Source organism: Otolemur garnettii, unplaced genomic scaffold, assembly GCF_000181295.1.
Source record: "Otolemur garnettii isolate 467f Iridium unplaced genomic scaffold, OtoGar3 scaffold00082, whole genome shotgun sequence".
In the NCBI taxonomy this organism is placed as follows: Eukaryota; Metazoa; Chordata; class Mammalia; order Primates; family Galagidae; genus Otolemur; species Otolemur garnettii.
The window spans coordinates 555,173-574,261 of record NW_003852477.1 but is presented as its reverse complement, the minus strand read 5'-3'; the positions used below and the strand labels follow the sequence as shown (position 1 = coordinate 574,261).

The following is a 19,089-nucleotide window of genomic DNA, read 5'->3' as shown; positions in this document are numbered from 1 at the left end:
ACCAAGTCACTGTTAGCATCCCATTGGTTCACTCCCAAAATCCAGTTGCATTTAGTAATCTTGCAAAGTATTGGCAGGGCTGTGATACCCATTTGGCCTGGAAGAAGTCATGCTTTGTACCTCACTATCCCACCTCACTTCTCCAGCAGAGGAAACAAAATGCTCTGGGCAAGCTGGCTGACAAAGCCGCTACCTGCAAGGGCTGCGAGCAGGGCTAGCTGGGTCCTTGGCTGTAGGTCTGGGCCCCAGGGCTGTGCCTCTGGGCAGCTTGCCATTCTACTCCCTTCCTTCCAGGCCTTTGAAGACTGTTATCTGGACCAGAAGCCCACAGTGAAAGCTTTGCTGGAGTACACCGACAGGGTGTTCACCTTTATCTTTGTGTTTGAGATGCTGCTCAAGTGGGTGGCCTATGGCTTCAAAAAGTACTTCACCAACGCCTGGTGCTGGCTGGACTTCCTCATTGTAAATGTGAGTGGCTCAGTGGGCACAATGTGGGGTGGGGGTCCTCACTTCTGACTGATGGCAAAGGAAGCCAGGGCAAAGGAAGCTCAGAGACCTGGCCCTCAAGGGCTACTCCAAAGACAAACTTTGAGCACTCAGAAAGTCTCAAAATAGCCCTGCATACCTGTGAGTAGAAAGGACCATGCAGAACATGATTCAGACACAATGGTGACCATCAGGTCAGTCCTCAGCTCTTAGGCCCCCATCCAGAAAGACCACTGTAGTCCTCTCCGTGTTTGCATCCAAAGTTAGATGACATATGAGGCCCTCAGGAGTCTCATGGCTTTGTCTCCACAGATAGGGTTTCTGGACCCCAGAGAGAGCCAGGTCCTGTGAGCACAGAGAATCTTCCCACCTGCTGACTCCACAGGCCTCAGCCCCTGCACTTTAGAATCTCCTGGAGAGCTCTGAAAAATACAATCAATAAACACCATTATCCCAGAGATTCTGATCTGACTGGTCTTGGGTGGGGCTAGGCATTTCCAGTGTGCAGCCACCGTGGCTGAGAACCCCTGAGTTTACACCACTGGCTCCTACCCAATGGCACTTACAGGCACAGAGGGTCCCTCTCAAGACATGACAAGCTTGAGCTCATGTGCTCAGACTCACAGGAACCTGTGGATACTAACCCTTGCATTAGGGAATTTACCATGTGCCCCTCACATGTTAGACATGTGATTCCTGAATTATCTCTTCCATTAAATTACTCTGCTCCATCTCGACCACTAACCCCTTGGCTTTGCAACATGGCTTCCTGGTTGTTTGTTCACTGCAGTGTAGCTGAGGGTTCCTGTGAGCAGGATGAGACATGTGCTGTGTTTGTCTCTGCCTCCACCACTCCAGCAGAATAGTAATGTATGAGCACCAGCACCAAGGGCTGCACATTGGAGATGTCAGGAAATGTGTCTGTGTTTGGTGCTCTACACTTGAAGCTGGATGGGGTCCAGCCTCATATGCTGGCAGCCACCCCTCCCCCACCCAGCGGACCTGTGCATTCAGTCGTCTCCTTTCCTAATGCCAATGCACTAGCAACATCAGGCCACTGTGCCACAGAGATTAGCCCTGAGGCCTGAAATCTGAGTCACAGGTGATAACTTTGTGCATATAAAATAATTATTCATAAATGATGGGAAGATGTTTTCTTCTGGCTCCCCAACTCTGTTAGAGGCACAGTTCCTCCTACCTATGTAGGTATCACTAGTTTTAGTCCTCATCACCTTAAACTGTTACTTACTTATTCTATCCATCCTCCTACTGATTCTTCCTTCCAACCATTTGTCCTTTCTTCCACACATCCCTACTTCCATCTATCCAGAATTTACTCTTCCTTGTTGCTTCCACACAAACATCCATCCATCTTTACTTCTCCCATCCTTCTCCATTTCCATTCTTTCCATCTTCCCTTCTGCTCAGCCAGTCATTCTAACCTTCCTTCCATCCATTCATCCATTGATCCTTAACATTTATATCTTTCTATCTTTTGATTGATGCTTCTATCCAGCTACCCAGTCTTCAAACCTTCTGTCTACCCTTCATGCATCTTCCATCTAGACACCCTCTATTTATTCATCCGTCGTCCATTCATTCCTCCATCTTTCCATTCTTCCTTCAACCCATTCATCTATCCTTCCTTTCTTCTACTTATCTGTTCATTCTTCCCTTTCACTTCCATTCATCTATTTATCTATTCTTCCATTCAATCAATCCTCCAGTAATCCACTCATTTCTTCCAATTATTTCTTTTATCCAGCTCTTCATATTTTCATCAAGCATTCATTTTACCCAGCCATCAACCTTTCCCCATCCATCCACTTATTCCCTACTGCCATAATTTTTCCTTTCTCTTTAATTCTTTCTTTCATCCTCTATTTAACTATATATTCTATCCATCTTTGTCTCTGTGATCTTTTATTTTTTGAATATGTTTTATTGTATATGTTTAGAGTTGAAAACATGATGCTATAAGATACACACACACACACACACACACATATACATATAAATCATTACTGAAATGGAACATATGAATATAACCCTCATTTCGCCCATATTCCCCCTTGTGGCAGAGCAGCTGTCATTACTCATTTAGTAAAAATCCTGAATACAATACACCATTATTAACTATAGTCCTCATGTTGTACATTAGATCTGTCCTATCCATTTTTGTATCCTTGAATCCATCCTTCTATCCAATCATCCTTCAACTTTCTATCCAGTTGTTTTTCCTTTTTTTTTCATTTCTTCCATCCTTTCTAGCATGCTTCCATCTTTTCTTCCATTTATCAAATATCTATTTAAAACTACTGAATACAGGATTGTCTTATGAAGTGCCCTGGAAGAGACAAAAGCATGAAATAAATGCTCCCTATCTCCAGATGTTCACACTTTAGTCTTCCTGAAAATAAGACACAAACACACAAAATATGTATATTATAAGGGGAGATATGGTGATCACTGCTGGAGATATTTAGTGGGAACAAAGCTACATGAGCCTTCTTCCACTCATGGGGTGGGGTGATTGAGAAGGCTTCACATGCATGGGTGGGTGGCATTAGATGTGGAACGTAGAAATGAGGAGGAGCAAACAGGTGCAAAGAGGACGACTCTGAGAAAAGGCAAAGATGAAAGTGTGTTCAGGGAATAGTTTGACTTGCTAGAATGTATGGGTAAAATATGACTGGAATAGGCTTAGTACAGGCTAAGAAGGGTGGAGCTTACACTGAGGGTGATAAAGTACAGTGGAGGTTGGGAGTAAGAGAAAGACATGATCATAATCAGATTTGCAATGGAGAATGAATGGATGGATGAATGTAATACTGGGGCTAGAAACCATTTGGGTGGTTAGTAGCCTGAGCTGTGGGAACAGAGCTGCTCTTGGGTGGGTAGGCTTTGCTGGAGAGGTGCCATCTCCTGATTTCACACATAAGGCAACCTTCCTAGGAGGTTAAGCCAGAGACTGAATAGGGTCCAGTACAGAACTGGCCCTGAACCTCCTTGCTCTTAGCTAGCCAGGCAGCTTGGCATCACTTGCTGGTACCTTAAGCCTGGCATGAATGAAGGAAGGGAGTCTCTTCCATTCCAATTCTTTGTCCAGGTCAGATAAGCCACCCATTCAGAGTGGGCATTGTCAATGGGCATTGTCTGAGGCCTTAGCACCCAAGAAGAAAGCCCTCCCTTTCTAAAGTTCCTTTGTACATCCCACCCAGTTGTCAGGATAAACTGAGCCTGAATTTAGCCCTTGGTGCTGAGAGGGCCTCATAGGATTGGATCACGCCTTCCATGAGGCTTAAGCCTATCCATATGATGTCTTCCTGGCACCTTCAAAGTTCCTAGAAGGGGTGACCATTTTTCCATACTAGTTTGCAGTTCTTGGTTCACCACTTAAAGAAAACTGGCTTACCAATAGGGGCTCACAACTCAGTCATTTTATCTCATATATCTATCGAAGACATTTTACAGACCAATGCCTGTCACTCTTATTGGAGAATTACAGAACTATGAGAACTTAGGAATTATCTTAGTCTGACTTCTCATTTTACAAAGGGTGAAAGTAACCTAAGCCAACAGGACATTGACCCAAGGTCACAAAATCAGGGATTAGGAGGAAATTAGACCCTATCCAGGCTAAGATTCTTTCCATGCCACCTTTCTGAGAAATATAATTGAGACTAACTTTACATCCTCACAATAGCCCACATAAAAGGACATCATCTCTCCAATACTCTAAAAGTCAATCAAAGTTTCAAAGTTGTTGGGCTCTGGCTGGTTCCCCAGAGGGAAAGGTAGAGTTGATCTGATATACTGGGAACTTGGCCACCTACATAGTGATGTGGGAGTAGTAATGTGTGAGATTGAGGGTTTTTTGCCTAGATGTTCCAAGTGAGAGATGAATGAGATCTTTAATAAGAGGGAAGGGACTAAACTCTTTCTAGACCTCTCAAGGTGGAAGCTAGGGTGATGGCTTAGATAAGAAGGGGTGGGAGGCTGGGCAGAGATTTCCTTCTCCTTCTACCATGACTGCCTTTTGAGAAACCTATTTCTTTTGCTCTTTCCTACACTCAGATCTCACTGATAAGCCTCACAGCGAAGATCCTGGAATATTCTGAGATAGCTCCAATCAAAGCCCTTCGGACTCTCCGTGCCTTGAGGCCACTTCGGGCTCTGTCTCGATTTGAAGGCATGAGGGTAAGACCAATCTCAAAACTTGGTAATCCTTGTCCCCTCAACACTCTCTGTGTCCTTGACTCCTAGCCCTGGGCATACTTCTAAAGGTTGGCTCTGAGTCTTTACTTCCTGGTAGTGGTACTGCATGTCCTAACTCTTCTAGTTCTTTGAGTCCTTTTGTGGGTCCCTCCTTCCTTGTCACTCATAAATAGCACAGCCACCAGGTCTCAGACTTCTATTTTGCTCTTAGTGAAATGATTCACATTTATGATTCCTATTGTCTGTCTCCCAACTCTGTGTCATATTCTTATTGCCAATATGTCCAGAGTATCCCTAGTGCTCCATCTCTCCAGGGCAAATGAGTCTTTCCTCTAACACTCCATTTAAGTGCAGTGCATTCTCAGCTCAGCACCTCAGTCACTACCCACTGGAATACATCTTCTCTCCAACCTCATATAGTCATTAGATCCTGTGGATTTTCCCATCCATCCATATTTCCTCATCCATTGCTACTGCGCTTTGCCTTGCCCTCATTGCCTCCTTTGGTACAAATGCCTGCAATCTGATCCTTGCCTTGAGGACTGGTGATTGTTCCTTCCCCTTTATTATGATCACAAACACCTCCCAGAGCAGAAAGTGAAGTTTTGCTTTGTTTTACCATTATTGGCTCAAAGCAGTCATCATAGCTTCATAAACAAAGATGGGCTTTTAAAATTAACTTGTACCTTTACATATACTAGGAGGTGAAGATTGAAATCATTTAAACTTTATTTTATTTCATATACAGGTTATTGTTTGCTGACTTAAAAATAAGCAAGTTTGTAAATATAAACTTAGGTTTTTAGTAATTCTTGACCAAAGTACATTTTAAACTGTATTTTGTGTGTTGTATTTAAAGAGAATAAAACAAGGTTCTAGAATTTTGCATAAGTACAACACACACATTCACACCACTAAATGAGTATGTGTGTGCTTGAAAACTCAAATAGCTCCTCAATGCTGACGAAAGACACTAAAACTTGCCTTGAATAAGGTTTAGGGAAGAGGGCTTAAACCTACGTTCAACTGCCCCGTGTCTCTGAGTCTAAATTATTGTACTAATTCAACAGCATTTCCTGCTGCATCCAAAGACCACTGACTCATGAAGCAATCTGAGTAAGTGTACAAATGGGATCCAGCCCAGAGGGCTGGGGCATTTGGGTGACTCCAGGTCCTTTTCTCTTTCTCACCAGGTGGTGGTGGATGCACTGGTGGGTGCCATTCCATCCATCATGAACGTCCTCCTTGTCTGCCTTATTTTCTGGCTCATCTTCAGTATCATGGGTGTGAACCTCTTTGCAGGGAAGTTTTGGAGGTGCATCAACACCACCAATGATGACTTTTCTCTTGTGTCTTTGTCAACGGTTAATAACAAGAGTGACTGTGAAAATCAAAACTCCACTGGCAACTTGTTCTGGGTCAATGTGAAAGTCAACTTTGATAATGTTGCAATGGGTTACCTTGCACTTCTTCAGGTGGTAAGTCACCCATGACATCAATCATGTCTTTTCCTTTATCTACTCAATAAAATGGAGAGTCTGGGATCCCCCAAAAGATGCTATGTAGAGACTTAACAAGAAGTAGCACTTGAGGGGGGAAATGGGTGGAGGGGAGGGGGAATAGGTGGAGGGAGGGGGATTGGAGGGATTACTTCTGAGGTTTATCTTATAAGGGTACAAGTGAATCTTTCTAAGAGTAGAATGTGAATGTTTTAAAATAATAACTAAGAAAATGACATGAAGGCTATGTTAACCAGTTTGATGGAAGAGTTTCGGATTGTGTGTGAAAACCCCATACTGTACCCCAGAAGTGCATTAATGTACATAGTTACCATTCAATAAAAAAAAAAAAAGAAGTAGCACTCAGTGAAAACTTAGGTCATTCTCTATTCCTACAGACTATAACATTAGGCTAGAGAGTCTTATTGATGAGTGTGACCTTACAATGGTACAATTAAACAAGTGTGAGCTAATAGAACAGAATAAAGGGTTGGGGCTGCCATGGGACTGCATCAGGTGATGACATAAAACATAATATTTATACAAAATAGGCACGGCATAGCCATGTATTCAGTCTTCTACTTCCCATCATTTCCTAGATGGTAATTAATTGTCTAATTAGGTCTATTAGGTCAATGTCAGTGACAATGACAGTCAAACACATTCACACTTTTTTCTTCCTTTCATTATTCATTCATTCATTCATCTCTTGCCTTCATCCACTCATTCATTCAATCCTGTTCATTCTAAATGTTGATACAATTACTTAGACATTTGCCATACAGTTACCCAGGAGTTCCTATATTCCACCATTTGTTCATGCATTCATTCAACAAATAATCCCTAAGTAGCTATGGTGTGCCCCACACTGTGCTCAGCCCTGGTAGATACAAGCAGGTAGATACAGATGCCAGGTGCTGATGCTATATGAGACAGATAGACAAATAAATGAATCAAAACAGCTCATCAAGTGCTATAATAGGCCTAGAAGTCTGAGATGTCTTTCATGCCCTGCACATGCTGGAGGACACAGCCAGTTTCTAGACACTAAAATCGAAGACAGGAGTGTGGAAGTCTTCTACTCCCACTTCCCCCTCTTCCATCACGTGCATGAGGAAGAAAAGTGGTTGAGAAAATGGCAGCCCATGGAGAGGGAGCCTTGATCAAGTGCACAGAGCAGCCTTGTAGCAGTTGGCTCCAGAGCCAGATATCTAGATGCCCAATCCTTGCTGTATTTTGGAAGGCTCCACATCTTTAATGCCACCCTATTCTGAAATAACCGCACATGGAATTAAATCATCATGTGGGATTAGCCACCTTGCCCCAGGAGCTGAGCCTTTCATTCATTCTGCACAAGCCCTTTCCTCTTTAAGTTACTTCTTAGCTGGGCATCCTGTCCTCTCTTACTGGGCACCATGGCTTGGGAAGGGTCCAATGATAAACAGACACTGAGTGGCCTCTGCTCCTTGTCTCCAGGCAACATTTAAAGGTTGGATGGACATTATGTATGCAGCTGTTGATTCCCGAGAGGTGAGTCTCAGCCCACTGTGCCTACAGCCTGACACCTCATGCATCCTGGCCTTGTTAGTCTATATTTAAAGTAAAATGAAAGTGGCCTTGGTACTAGAAGAGGTCATCACCCAGCAGCCTCACATACTCCATCCCTCCAGCAGTGTCCAGCTGGCCCTCTGTTGGATGTTTCAGCCCACCTAGCCTATTCTTCTTCCATGCACACTCCCCAAGTTTCTCAAGGTTTTCCTCTGCCTGCCACTGAAGAGAGCATCAGATAACCTCTAAAAGACAGCATATGTGAGGTTAGTCCCTGGATAGAGCAGGAGCAAGAGTAGTGGCTAGAATAAAGGGGCATAGGAGGGATGCAGATAGAATTTCAGGTACTGTCATAAGAGCCAGGTAAGGGAAGGACCCTTTCCCAGTGTGGCAGATAGCATCAAGGCCCCCACTCCTCCCCCATCCCTGCCTCAGCCCACCTCTGAGTTTGCTGCAGACTGTGTTTCTGATTCTTTGTCTGAAGACTCTCTTCAGTTCTTCAGAGCTTGCTCAGTAGCTCCTCCCCCAAGGACCAGGGATTTGATGTCCCCAGGGGCAACCTTTACTAGTAAGTTTTAGGAGTGTATAGATAAATATTTCAGCTTCCCTTTCCACTGGTGGTACAATTCCGAGGTGTGTTCTACATAGTTCCTCAAAGGGCCCCAACAGGCTTGAGCACCCCTTGCCCATGATGATGGCTACTTAATATCATCCCCTTCCTTAGATTTTCTCCCATTCCTGCTTATTCTCTCCACTCCTTCCTGCCTGCTTCCTGGGATTATCTCTAAATAAGTTACCTGTGTCCACGTTCTTGTCTCAGGGCTGGATTTTAGGGTGAACCTAAACTAAAACACCCACCCTCTACCTTGTCTGGTCACAGGTTGACGCACAGCCCAAGTGGGAGGACAATGTATACATGTACTTGTACTTTGTTATCTTCATCATTTTTGGTGGCTTCTTCACATTGAATCTCTTCGTTGGGGTCATAATTGACAACTTCAATCAACAGAAAAAAAAGATAAGTGCAGCTTGGGTATTTCTGCCACAGAAGTGAATCATATTCCTCCTCTCCCCTGACCCACTCTGACCTCATGACTAAAGCCAACACTACCCATAGCCCTTCACGCCTGAGCAGAAGCCCAATTTTGGCCTTTGACACCAATGCCCACCTTGGCCCCCTGAATGCTGCCCTCACTCCTGCTGCAGCTGCTGGAAGGGTTGCATTTCTATGTCAGCAATGTGCCTCCCTCCTATCCTCACCCTGGGATCCTAACCCCCACCCAAAGTGATCTTGGTCTTCACAGCTGGAACCAGGTATATTGGGTGTGTCTCAGGTGAGCCCTTGGTAAATATAAGCAGGGGGAGACGGCTCCAGTACTTGCTGCTCTGTTGGGGACTCTGACCCACAAGAAGTCAGTACACCTCAGGAGGAACAGGGCCTGAGCATTGGCAGAATCTCTACTTCTTTTTGATTAATAGGGACCTAATCCCCAATAACTTCTCATACTTAGAATAGAATATGAAGGCATTGGAGATATAAAATATTTTCATAGTATCCTTTCACTTAATATTCTCTATATCTCTAGAGTGGTAGGGTGCCCATTGGATTTGTTTAAACTGAGATCCAGAGAGAAAAGGAGTCACATGGATAAGCCGCACAGCACAAAACTTGAATCCTGGGTTTGCATTCCTAACTAAAATATTTGCCCAATAGGTGATGCTGGCAATATTTTAAACCTTTCGGAGTCTCAGTTTTCTCATCCATTCAATGGGGTTGATGATAACTACTCTTTGAATTGTAGAAATCAGAAGTAAAACCCAGTATAAAAAGTAGCTAATTTAGGGCTAAACATACAATGGTGACTAGATGCTAAGTGTTACTATTACAATTTAGAATATATTGTAATAGCAACAATTGGGGCAGGCATCCAGTCTATAGGAAATCCTTAGCGAGGGTCCTGGGCATTATAAGAAGGCAGGACATGTCTATGATGATAAGACAGTGTGACAAGTGTAATCAGTACATGGGGAGTTTTGAGATCATTCAATCAGTGCTTTCTCCCATCTTACAGCTGAGGGACAAAGGCCCAGACACAGAGCCAGCCATATTAGGTTCTCAAGTCAAATGAGCCAATGATCAAACTGGACTTGAAACTACATGGGCTGACTCCTTGCCCAGAATTCTCAGCATGGCACCCATTCTCCCCAGTCCCCAACAAGACAATCATTCCAGATAGCCCTTTGTGTCCCCCAATTTTTAAAAATCTCCTCTCAAACCAACAGATCTCTGCCCATTTTCCCAGTGTTTGTAGTGACTAATTGACACAAACATGCCATTAGGATAGGTGGCTTTCAAATTATGTCAGGAAGTGAAAGGTTAGGGTTTGAATGAATAAAGCCCAAAGAGTCCCTAAAGAAAACTAATGCCCATTGTCATCTAGTTGTTTGTACCATCACATTAATCTGAAATTAAAAAAAGAAAAGAAAAGAAAACTAATGCCCAATCATAAGGGAGGAAGACATCTTCTATGGTGCAATTTCTGACTCTACAGCTGCAGAGGATATTATGACTGGCAGGACCTCAAAAGAATCAATCAAAAGTCCCTCTGCAACCAAGGACCAAGGATAAGGCAGTCATTGTCCTCAGCTTCTTTTCTGCAGATAGGACTTGAGGGCCTTTGTCCCACTGTGCTTGCTCCAGAGGCCCTGAGGAAATCTCTTGCCCCTGGCAGGGACTATGACTCTGGAAACCCAGTGAATTTAACTGGAATGAATGGGCTGAACCAGGCAAGATCCAAGGCTCAGATTTGAACCCACAAGTACGTCCTCCTTGAGTCCTGTTCCCACCCTCTGTCCAGAAAGCATCCCTGGGTTCCTAGAGGCTAGAAACCAGATCTACTTCAGAGATCCAGGCAGGAGTCAGAGATGGAATACAGTTCCACTGCTGTGTCATTGGATGTAGCATGACACTTCTTGATTCCAGGCTTGATGTGTCTATCTACAAAACAGGGGGAGAAGGTTAAGACAGTCCTTTCCCTCTGTGTGCTCTTATTTTGGTACCCCTGAGTGTTGCTATTGTTTTAATAACAACTATGTGGTCCTCTGTGCACTTAGGGGGCCAGGACATCTTCATGACAGAGGAGCAGAAGAAATACTACAATGCTATGAAGAAGCTGGGCTCCAAGAAGCCCCAGAAGCCCATTCCCCGTCCTCTGGTAAGCCCCAAAGCTTTCTTCTAAGCAGCAGAGTGTGTCCCAGAATCCAACCTGGTAGCCTCTGCTCACAACAGATAGGGGCCTGCCCAGTGCTGTTTGCGAAGGAGGAGGTCTGGGTTGAATTTGAAGATAAGGGTGAAAAGATGAGGGTTCCCAGGCCCAAGGATAAGGTGACCAGGCATCCTGCTTTTGGTGGGACAGTCCCAATTTTTAACAATTTGTATCACTTCCCACGGTGTTTTTAAAAAGTCCCAATTTTTGGAAAGAATGCACAACCAGCTAGGGAACAGCGGGAGAATGGGAAGGGAATGTATGGTTTTTGGCTGCTGAAAAGGTTAATGTAACTCCATTTGGGAATGAAGAGGTTAATGTAACTTCATTTGGAAATGAAAAGGCTAAAGTAAACTCCCTATTCCCCTCCTGGGCAAGGTCACTCAGCTGGAATCAGTATCAGGAGACTGGCTCCCTCCCTTGCTTCTAGGCAAGGATAATTAGTTCAGAAGGAGCCAAACTGTCTGGAACAAACAAGTAGCCTCCCCATCCCCTGCTCTAGAGTAAGATGACCAGACGTCCCGCTTTTGGTGGGACAGTCCCGATTTTTAACAATTTGTCACCCGTCCCGCGCGTTTTAAAAAAGTCCAAATTTTTGGAAAGAATGCACAACAAGCTAGGGAGTGTGGGAGAACAGGAAGGGAATATACGGTTTTCAGCTGCCGTGTGGCTATTTCACCAGGATATGAGTTTTATATTATTTTTGTTAATTTTATAATGTTAAACTTTAGTAATAACAAATAATTGTTGAGAACTGATTATCGAGAACTGCTTATCAAAGTTTGCATTGTTGTCAGGCCCCGCCCCAGTGGTGTCCCGCTTTACCAATGTTAAAATCTGGTCATCTTACCCAAGGAGAGAAATTTAAAGGAAGAAATTCTGGCCTTCTGGAGTGACTATACCACCTACAGGTGCTCCAGATAAACCTATTTGGTGCTCCAAATAAACCTGCTCTAAATAAACCTGTTTGAGTTCCTGCAACAGTTTGAGGGTTTGAGCACAGGATTGGAGACAGATTAAGCTAAATGATAGCAAGAAAAGTTAGAGATCAGAGATTAAATGTTTGTATCACAATCTAGATTGCAATGGTTTGCTTCTCCCTGTATGTCACCCTATGATTCCAGATAGATACGAGATGAAATGGCTAAAAACCCAACCTCTCTGGAATCCAAGATTCAGTCATGGTCAAGTAGCCCAATAGGAATCAAAATTTACCCCTCCCTGGAGTTTAAAGATTGACCAAAAATTAGGGATAAACTACACTTTGACTTCTTTTTTCACAATGACCTCAGGAGACCTGTCCTGGTATTCCTCCATTAAATACAGCATCCAAACCACACATGATATTACTTAAGTTCTTTTCAGTCCTTTTCTGGGAAATAGAAGATACCAAATCTCTGGGTGTCCCCAAGGTAGCAACCCCCATTGGGAGGGGATCAACATGTTTGGGGATAAAGATGTTGATATCTCAGAAATTATGCTGAACCTCTTCAAAGAAGTCCTGAGCCATCCACTCTAATGAATGGAACTGGCATGTTTTCCCTTTACATAATCTTTCTGTGGCTAAATGAGTAACAACTCATTGGCCCCTCCATACACAATGGCCAATAAATTAAGGAGACATGCATTTTGTTGACCAAGACAGAAGGATTTCTCAATCAAGGTGTTTGCATAAGTTACTCCAAACTGCATGAGAAATGACTTTCAAAAATATTTACAAGAGAAAAATGTCATGACTTTTGACCATTTTAGTTGGGAATAGTGCTCATAAATTTATTATGATTTTAGATTCTAATAAAAAGTGTTACAATGAGGAGTGATAAGAGATTCAGAGTTCTGTAAGGGCACTTCTTCCTAAATCCCCCATAAGATCAAGAAATTGGACTTGGTGAGCCTGAGCAAAAGCTTCATTGGGTATCATGGGAAGGAAAAGGCTCAAAATTAAAAGATGCTGGTGAGGGGGTGAGCCCAGCCAACCAGATTTAAGTCAGGGCTACTGGGAGGAAGATCCTGAGACTTAACTGTGAAGCAAGAAGCTGAGTCCATGCTGGCCTTTACTGGTGACTAGATTGTAGAATTTACATTTCAACCAGGAGGTCCATACTATACTATACACAACCCATGGCAAACCCATGAGGGGACACCATTGGGGGGGGGTGTTCTATTGGCTGAGCTGTTTGTGGTTAGGGACCTTCTAGAGAAGGGGGGGGCTACATGTTTGTTCCAGACAGTTTGGCTTCTTCTGAGCTAATTGTCTTTGCCTAGAGGCGAGGGAGGGAGCCAGTATCCTTCTGATACCGATTCCACCTGGGCAACCTTGCCTAGGAGGGGAGTAGGGAGTTTACATTAGCCTTTTCATTTCCAAATGAAGTTACATTAACCTCTTCATTCCCAAATGGAGTTACATTAACCTTTTCAGCAGCCGAAATATATTCCCTTACCATTCTTCTGCTGTTCCCTAGCTTGTTGTGCATTCTTTCCAAAAATCGAGACTTTTAAAAAATGCCGTGGGATGCGGGACAAATTGTTAAAAATCGGGACTGTCCCGCCAAAAGTGGGATGTCTGGTCACCTTACCCTATACACTAATCCAGGCATCCTCAAACTATGGCCCACAGGCCATATGCAGCCCGCCCAGGACATTTATCTGGCCCGCCGGGTGTTTTTGCTGCTGCTGCCTGTCCTGCTTAGCAGCCAACTCATCCCAGGGGCCCGCAGTCCCCCCCTCCAATGGTCTGAGGGACAGTGAACTGGCTCCCTGTTTAAAAAGTTTGAGGACCCCTGCACTAATCAGTCTCCCTTTATGGCATCACAGCTGCTTCCCTCTCATCAACTAATCTCACAGGCCACCGAAGCTTCTTCCTCTCAAGGAGGACATGTCCCTGGGACAAGATGTGCTATATTTCAAAAAGAGACCCTGTAGAGGGCATCTGCATACAAAGACATGAACCTAATGTTGTAATTTCAGGCACTACATAGCAGTGGGTGTTGAAGCCTATGGTCAGGCAGGAAGATCTGCAGCAAAATCTCCATTTCTCCTAATTAAGCCACAATCAAGATCCTCTAAGGATGGCACTAGCAGAGGTCCTCCACATGAGGAGGGGAGTGAGAGCTTGTAGCCAACTCTGTTCCTGACACTTTCCATCCCTTTGGAAAGTGTGTGTTACCAATTAATTATCTGTTCTAGCCACTGTTCATGGCTCTCTCCTGGTCCAAGCATGGTAAACACTCTTTCCTTTGTTCCCTAATTCAGCATAGCTTAGGCAGGCTGCAACATTTAAACAAAATTTTGAAGTCCTGGGGATGATAACAGGGAAACCAGCAAAGCAGTGGCCAGCAAACAACTGCATAAGACTGCTTTCCAGGTCCCGGAGTCCTTGGTCCATCCTAGCTCCTGGCTGACAGCTATATGGCAGCAACATCTTGGGACCCACCAAGGGCACGAACCTCATCATCTTCCCTCTCAAAATCCAGAACTAAAGAAGAAACCCAAGGAAAAAATAAATTGCCATTCCCACTGAAGCATCCAAACTGGCTGCCTTTTCCCCAGATTATTGGCACTGGGAAGTTTACCTTCTTCCCTTAGGGAACCCTAAGAAAGCCAATTGATAAGGTGGTCACACAAGCAGAGCACTGGCCAAGATTTGGGAGCTTGATTATTAAATGCCTTAAGATTGCTTTGTTTGGGTTAAATCTGATTAGTGTGACCTTCCTATGCCTGAATATTGACATCTTTCTCTAAGTTTGGAAAGTTCGCTTTTATTATTTCTTTCAATAAAGTTTCTACCTTCTCTTTCTCCCTCGCTCCCTCCCTCCCTCTCCTTTAAGGTAAATAACTCCTAGATTTTTCTCCTTTGAGGCTACTTTCTAGATCTTGTGGGCATGCTTCATTTTTTTTCAATTTTCCTTTTTATCTTCCATGTATTTCTAAATAGCCTGTTTTTAAACTTACTAATTCTCTCTTCTGCTTGGTCAGTTCTGCTGTTCAGAGAGCTTGATGCACTTTTTAGTTTGCCAATTGAATTCTTAAGATCTAGAATTTCTGCTTGATTTTTAAAAAATGTTTCAATCTCTTATTAAATTTCTCATAGGCTTCTGAATTTATTCTCTGTGTTGTCTTAAAGTTTGTTGAGCTTCTTCAGAACAGGTATTTTGAATTCTTTGTCTGAAAGGTCACCTAACTCCATCACTCTAGGATTAGTCACTATTAATTATTTAGTTCATTTGGTGAGGTCATGTCTTTTTGGATGTTATTAATGCTTGATACTCATCAATGTCTAAGCATTGAAGAATTAGGTATTTGTTTTAATCTTCACAATCTGGGCTTCTTTAAACACATCCTTCTCGAGAAAGCTTTTCAGATACTCAAATGGAATTAACTGCTGTGGTCTAAGTCTCTAGTCACTGCAACTATGTTGGCACTGTGGGTTCCCCAAGCCCAATAATACTATGACTCTTGCAAACTCCTGGTGATATTACCTTGGTGAGCTTGGGTAAGATAAAGGAGAATTCCCTAGATTGCCAGGAAAAGTCTCTCATTCTCTTCCTTCATTCTATGTGCTGGGCTGCTGGAGTTAGGGGAGGAGTGAAATGGGCACTTCCTCATGATAGCCAGTGCCAGATCACACCTGAAGCCAACCCATTCTGACCTAATGATGGTGGTGACTACTGCCTGGCTACCTCTGATGTTTGTGTAAAGCCCCAAGGGCTTTATAGTCAGCAGTGGTAACTGGGTCCTTCTTTTCAAGGCAGCATGTTTTCTTCTGTCCCAGGATGGGTCCAGAAATGCTATCTAGGAGCTAAGGCCTGAACTCAAGGGCCTCAGGAGTGTGCGTGGTACTTTGTTTTACTGTGACAGAACTGATACTCAAATTGTAAAACAAAGTTCTCCGAACTCTTCCCTTGCCTTTCCACAAGTGAAAGACTCTTTCTGAGCCACACTGCTTCTAATTCAGGAGGGGTGATACTGGCACGCCTTGCCACAGCTGCTGGTGTCTCACTGGGTCATGTATATCCCTAAGCCCATCGGCTCTGAGCCAACCCAGCCACAAGAATTGCTCAAGGACTACTGCTCTTGTGGCCCAACTCCTTAGGAATTTAGTCCAGACCCCAGGCTACTCTTGTTTTCCTTGTGGGACTCATGGAAATTCAGGCTTCAGAGTGGAGGATTTCCCTCTGACCAGGCTATTCAAAATGCTCCCTCCATGGGCACAGGCAGAATTCCATTTCTGTACTGTGTTCCCCTGTGCCAGAGTGGCCCTGAGTTTCAACACAAAGTTCCACAATCACTTCACTTTCTCTCCCTGTCCTCTAGGCATACAGATTGCATGACTGTCTTTTCTGCCCTTTTCAGTGCCTCTTTCCTTGGTATAATGTTATAGCCAGATAGTATAATCACTCACCCGATTTTTGGTCTTTCTGAAGGTACTTACTTGAGAGGGTAGTTATTGAATTAGGTGTTCATGCCAAGGGATGGTCACTGGAGATTTCTATTTGCCCATCTTGCTCCACCACCTCAGAATGTATATGCAGGTTCTAAATCTTATTTCATCCGTAACAAAGGCTAAGCATTCCACAAGACAGGGAAATTTTATTTTATTTTATTCCTTGCTATAGAAATCACTATAAGCAGGTTTCATATACTTTATCTCATAGGAGAATAATAGGCTTTGGAATATCACATCATCTATCACCCATTTCATCATTTCTGAGCACCAAGAGTTGCAAAAGTCTGAACTCTGACCACAGGCTAAGCCAAGAGCAGCCAGCAAGGTTCTGCATTCCCTAAAGTCATAATATCCAAGGCAAACCTGGCACCCAGCTACTTAGCAATGTTATCACTTGTTCTGTTTAATTAGAAGCTATGTAACTGTGAATGTCTATTTTTTCACCATTTTCAGTGATGATATGGAAGGCAGTAGTGGCCCAGTAATCCTTCTCCCACCCAGGTAAGATGTGAGTCAGCAGTTATGCACTGAGCCAGGCCTACTTGTGTCTGATTCTTTGTAGGGTAGCAACCCCTCCCCACCATGGCACAAGATGCAGGAAGGCCTCTTTGCAGCATTTTCCCTTCCCTCTGCCTTCTGGGAAGCTTGCAGGAGCTCCCTGGCAGAGTCCACACATGTTCTTTTTCCCTCTCATAGCCACTCCTGCAGAGGCCTTCATATCCTGTACATTCAGTGTCTGTTGTACAGAATTAGATTTAATCAAAAGTAGTAGAGTAGTTTTAAAATTTAATTTGAATGTGGTTAATTCAAATCTGTCAATTCCATCTTCCATTCATTCATCAATTTATGGGGCATCTTTGAAGTCAATTATGAATATATTAGGGCCAGAGCAGTGAGGAAGGTGAGAAAAGTGGGCCAGGTGCAGTGACTCATGCCTATAATCCTAGCACTTTGAGGCCAAAGTGAAAGGATCACTTGAGGTCAGGAGTTTGAGACCAACCTGAGCAACATACCAAGACCCCATCTCTACAAAAAGTAGAAAAATTAGCTGACTGTGGTAGTATGTCCCTGTACATCCAGCTGCTTGCATGACTGAGAAAGGAGGATTGCTTGGGCCCAGGAGTTCAAGGTTGCAGTGAGCTATGACAATGCCATTGCACTCTAGCCTAGGCAATAGAGCAAGATCCTGTCTCAAAAAGTGGGGAGGGGGGGCCTACCCTCACAGAGATTCCAGTGACTGGGGCAAATAATTAGCAAAATCACACACATATTAACACCCAGAATAGAGGGATTACCAATGAAGAATGGAGTGAAGTGCAATGAGCACCTAGGACTAAGCCTTGAAGAGTTCTAATATCTAAAAGTTCAATAAAGGAGACTTTAAAAGAGAGTATGAAAGGCAAGAAAAGATGCAAGAAAGTAAGGTATGGGGGAAAAAAACAAGAAAAGAGAGATTCCAGGGAAGGAGGGTGCTAAGCAATGTCAGACAAGTGTTCTTGGATCTAACATTATGGAAGACACCGCAGATCTTGGTGAGAACCATGTCAATGGCAAGATGGAAGCAAAAGCTCTGTTAATGTGGGCTCAAGAGTGAATGGGAAACAGTGACTATATACAACTCTTTCAAGAAATTTAACTATGAGAATGGGGAGAGACCTAGGATGGATTCGAGGTTCTGAATGATTTTACTTTAAATCAAGAAAAATAGATCATTAGAGATTTGCCTAAGGAACCAAAAGACAAAGAGTGATCCACCTAGCCCCTAAAGATACCTGGGATAAAAGCCAAGAGTAGGCAAGTGTGGCCAAAAGCCTCACTCATTGTTAATGAACAAGATCGGCCAGGAGGTAGGCGAGTGGCAGCACTGAGGAGGTGATATTGAACCAGCTAGATCACATACACTTCAAAGGAGGAAGGCACAGAAGAAACAAAGGTTTGTAAGAAAAGTGGGGAACAAGGAGGACCCTAGGCCTGGCCTTTATCCCTGAGGTACACAGGATGGGGGAGAAGGGCAGCCTTTGAGTAGAGGAAGATGTGTACAGACCAAGGTAGATGAGTCCAATAGAAGTCAGGAGACAGGTTTAGGAGAAAGTGAGAAGTGGGGAGTGGTGTGAAATCAAGTACTCAGAGAGCAGTAAGATATTATCAGTACCAGAAAGAATAAGAGGGCTACACTAGGAGCTTTTTAAAAGCACCATTAAATTAACAAGATATAAATGATCTCTTAGTTATCCAAGCCACTCTGCCTCCCTCCAAGAACACAAACAAACAAGACCTTATTACTCTGTGGCCTATAGCCTGCATATGCTTAGACATTTGCAAAGCCCCAGGAATAAAGAAAGAACATTTTCAGGAATCAGTTGCACCATTGCACTTGACTTTACTTCAAGAAAATGACTCAAATGACTTTTACAGGGCATTACAGGAGCACAAAGTTGGGTAGTGCATGGCCTCTGGCCTGAAAGAGTTCATTGTCTAGGACAGAGGAAGAGAAGCACACATGAAATGCTAGAACTCAAGACTAACTGAAAAGGCTATGGGAGCCAAGGAAGGGACAGAGCAATATGGTTAATGAGATTAAGGAAAGCTCCCTGGAGTCACTGGACCTTAAGAGAGATGGATTATT

The 19,089-nt window shown here is 43.6% G+C and overlaps 1 protein-coding gene across 3 annotated transcripts in view; it reads left to right on the top strand.

Moving 5' to 3' along the window:
- The window catches only part of SCN10A (sodium voltage-gated channel alpha subunit 10), a 93,285-nt gene that overhangs the window by 67,040 nt on the left and 7,156 nt on the right, over positions 1-19,089 (top strand). For all 3 annotated transcript variants that reach the window (XM_012808020.1, XM_012808019.1, XM_012808018.1), the window contains 6 exons: positions 295-468; positions 4,564-4,686; positions 5,898-6,182; positions 7,680-7,733; positions 8,632-8,769; positions 10,862-10,966. In XM_012808020.1, the coding sequence (XP_012663474.1) occupies positions 295-468; positions 4,564-4,686; positions 5,898-6,182; positions 7,680-7,733; positions 8,632-8,769; positions 10,862-10,966 (879 nt within the window). The remainder of the gene's footprint in view (positions 1-294; positions 469-4,563; positions 4,687-5,897; positions 6,183-7,679; positions 7,734-8,631; positions 8,770-10,861; positions 10,967-19,089) is intronic.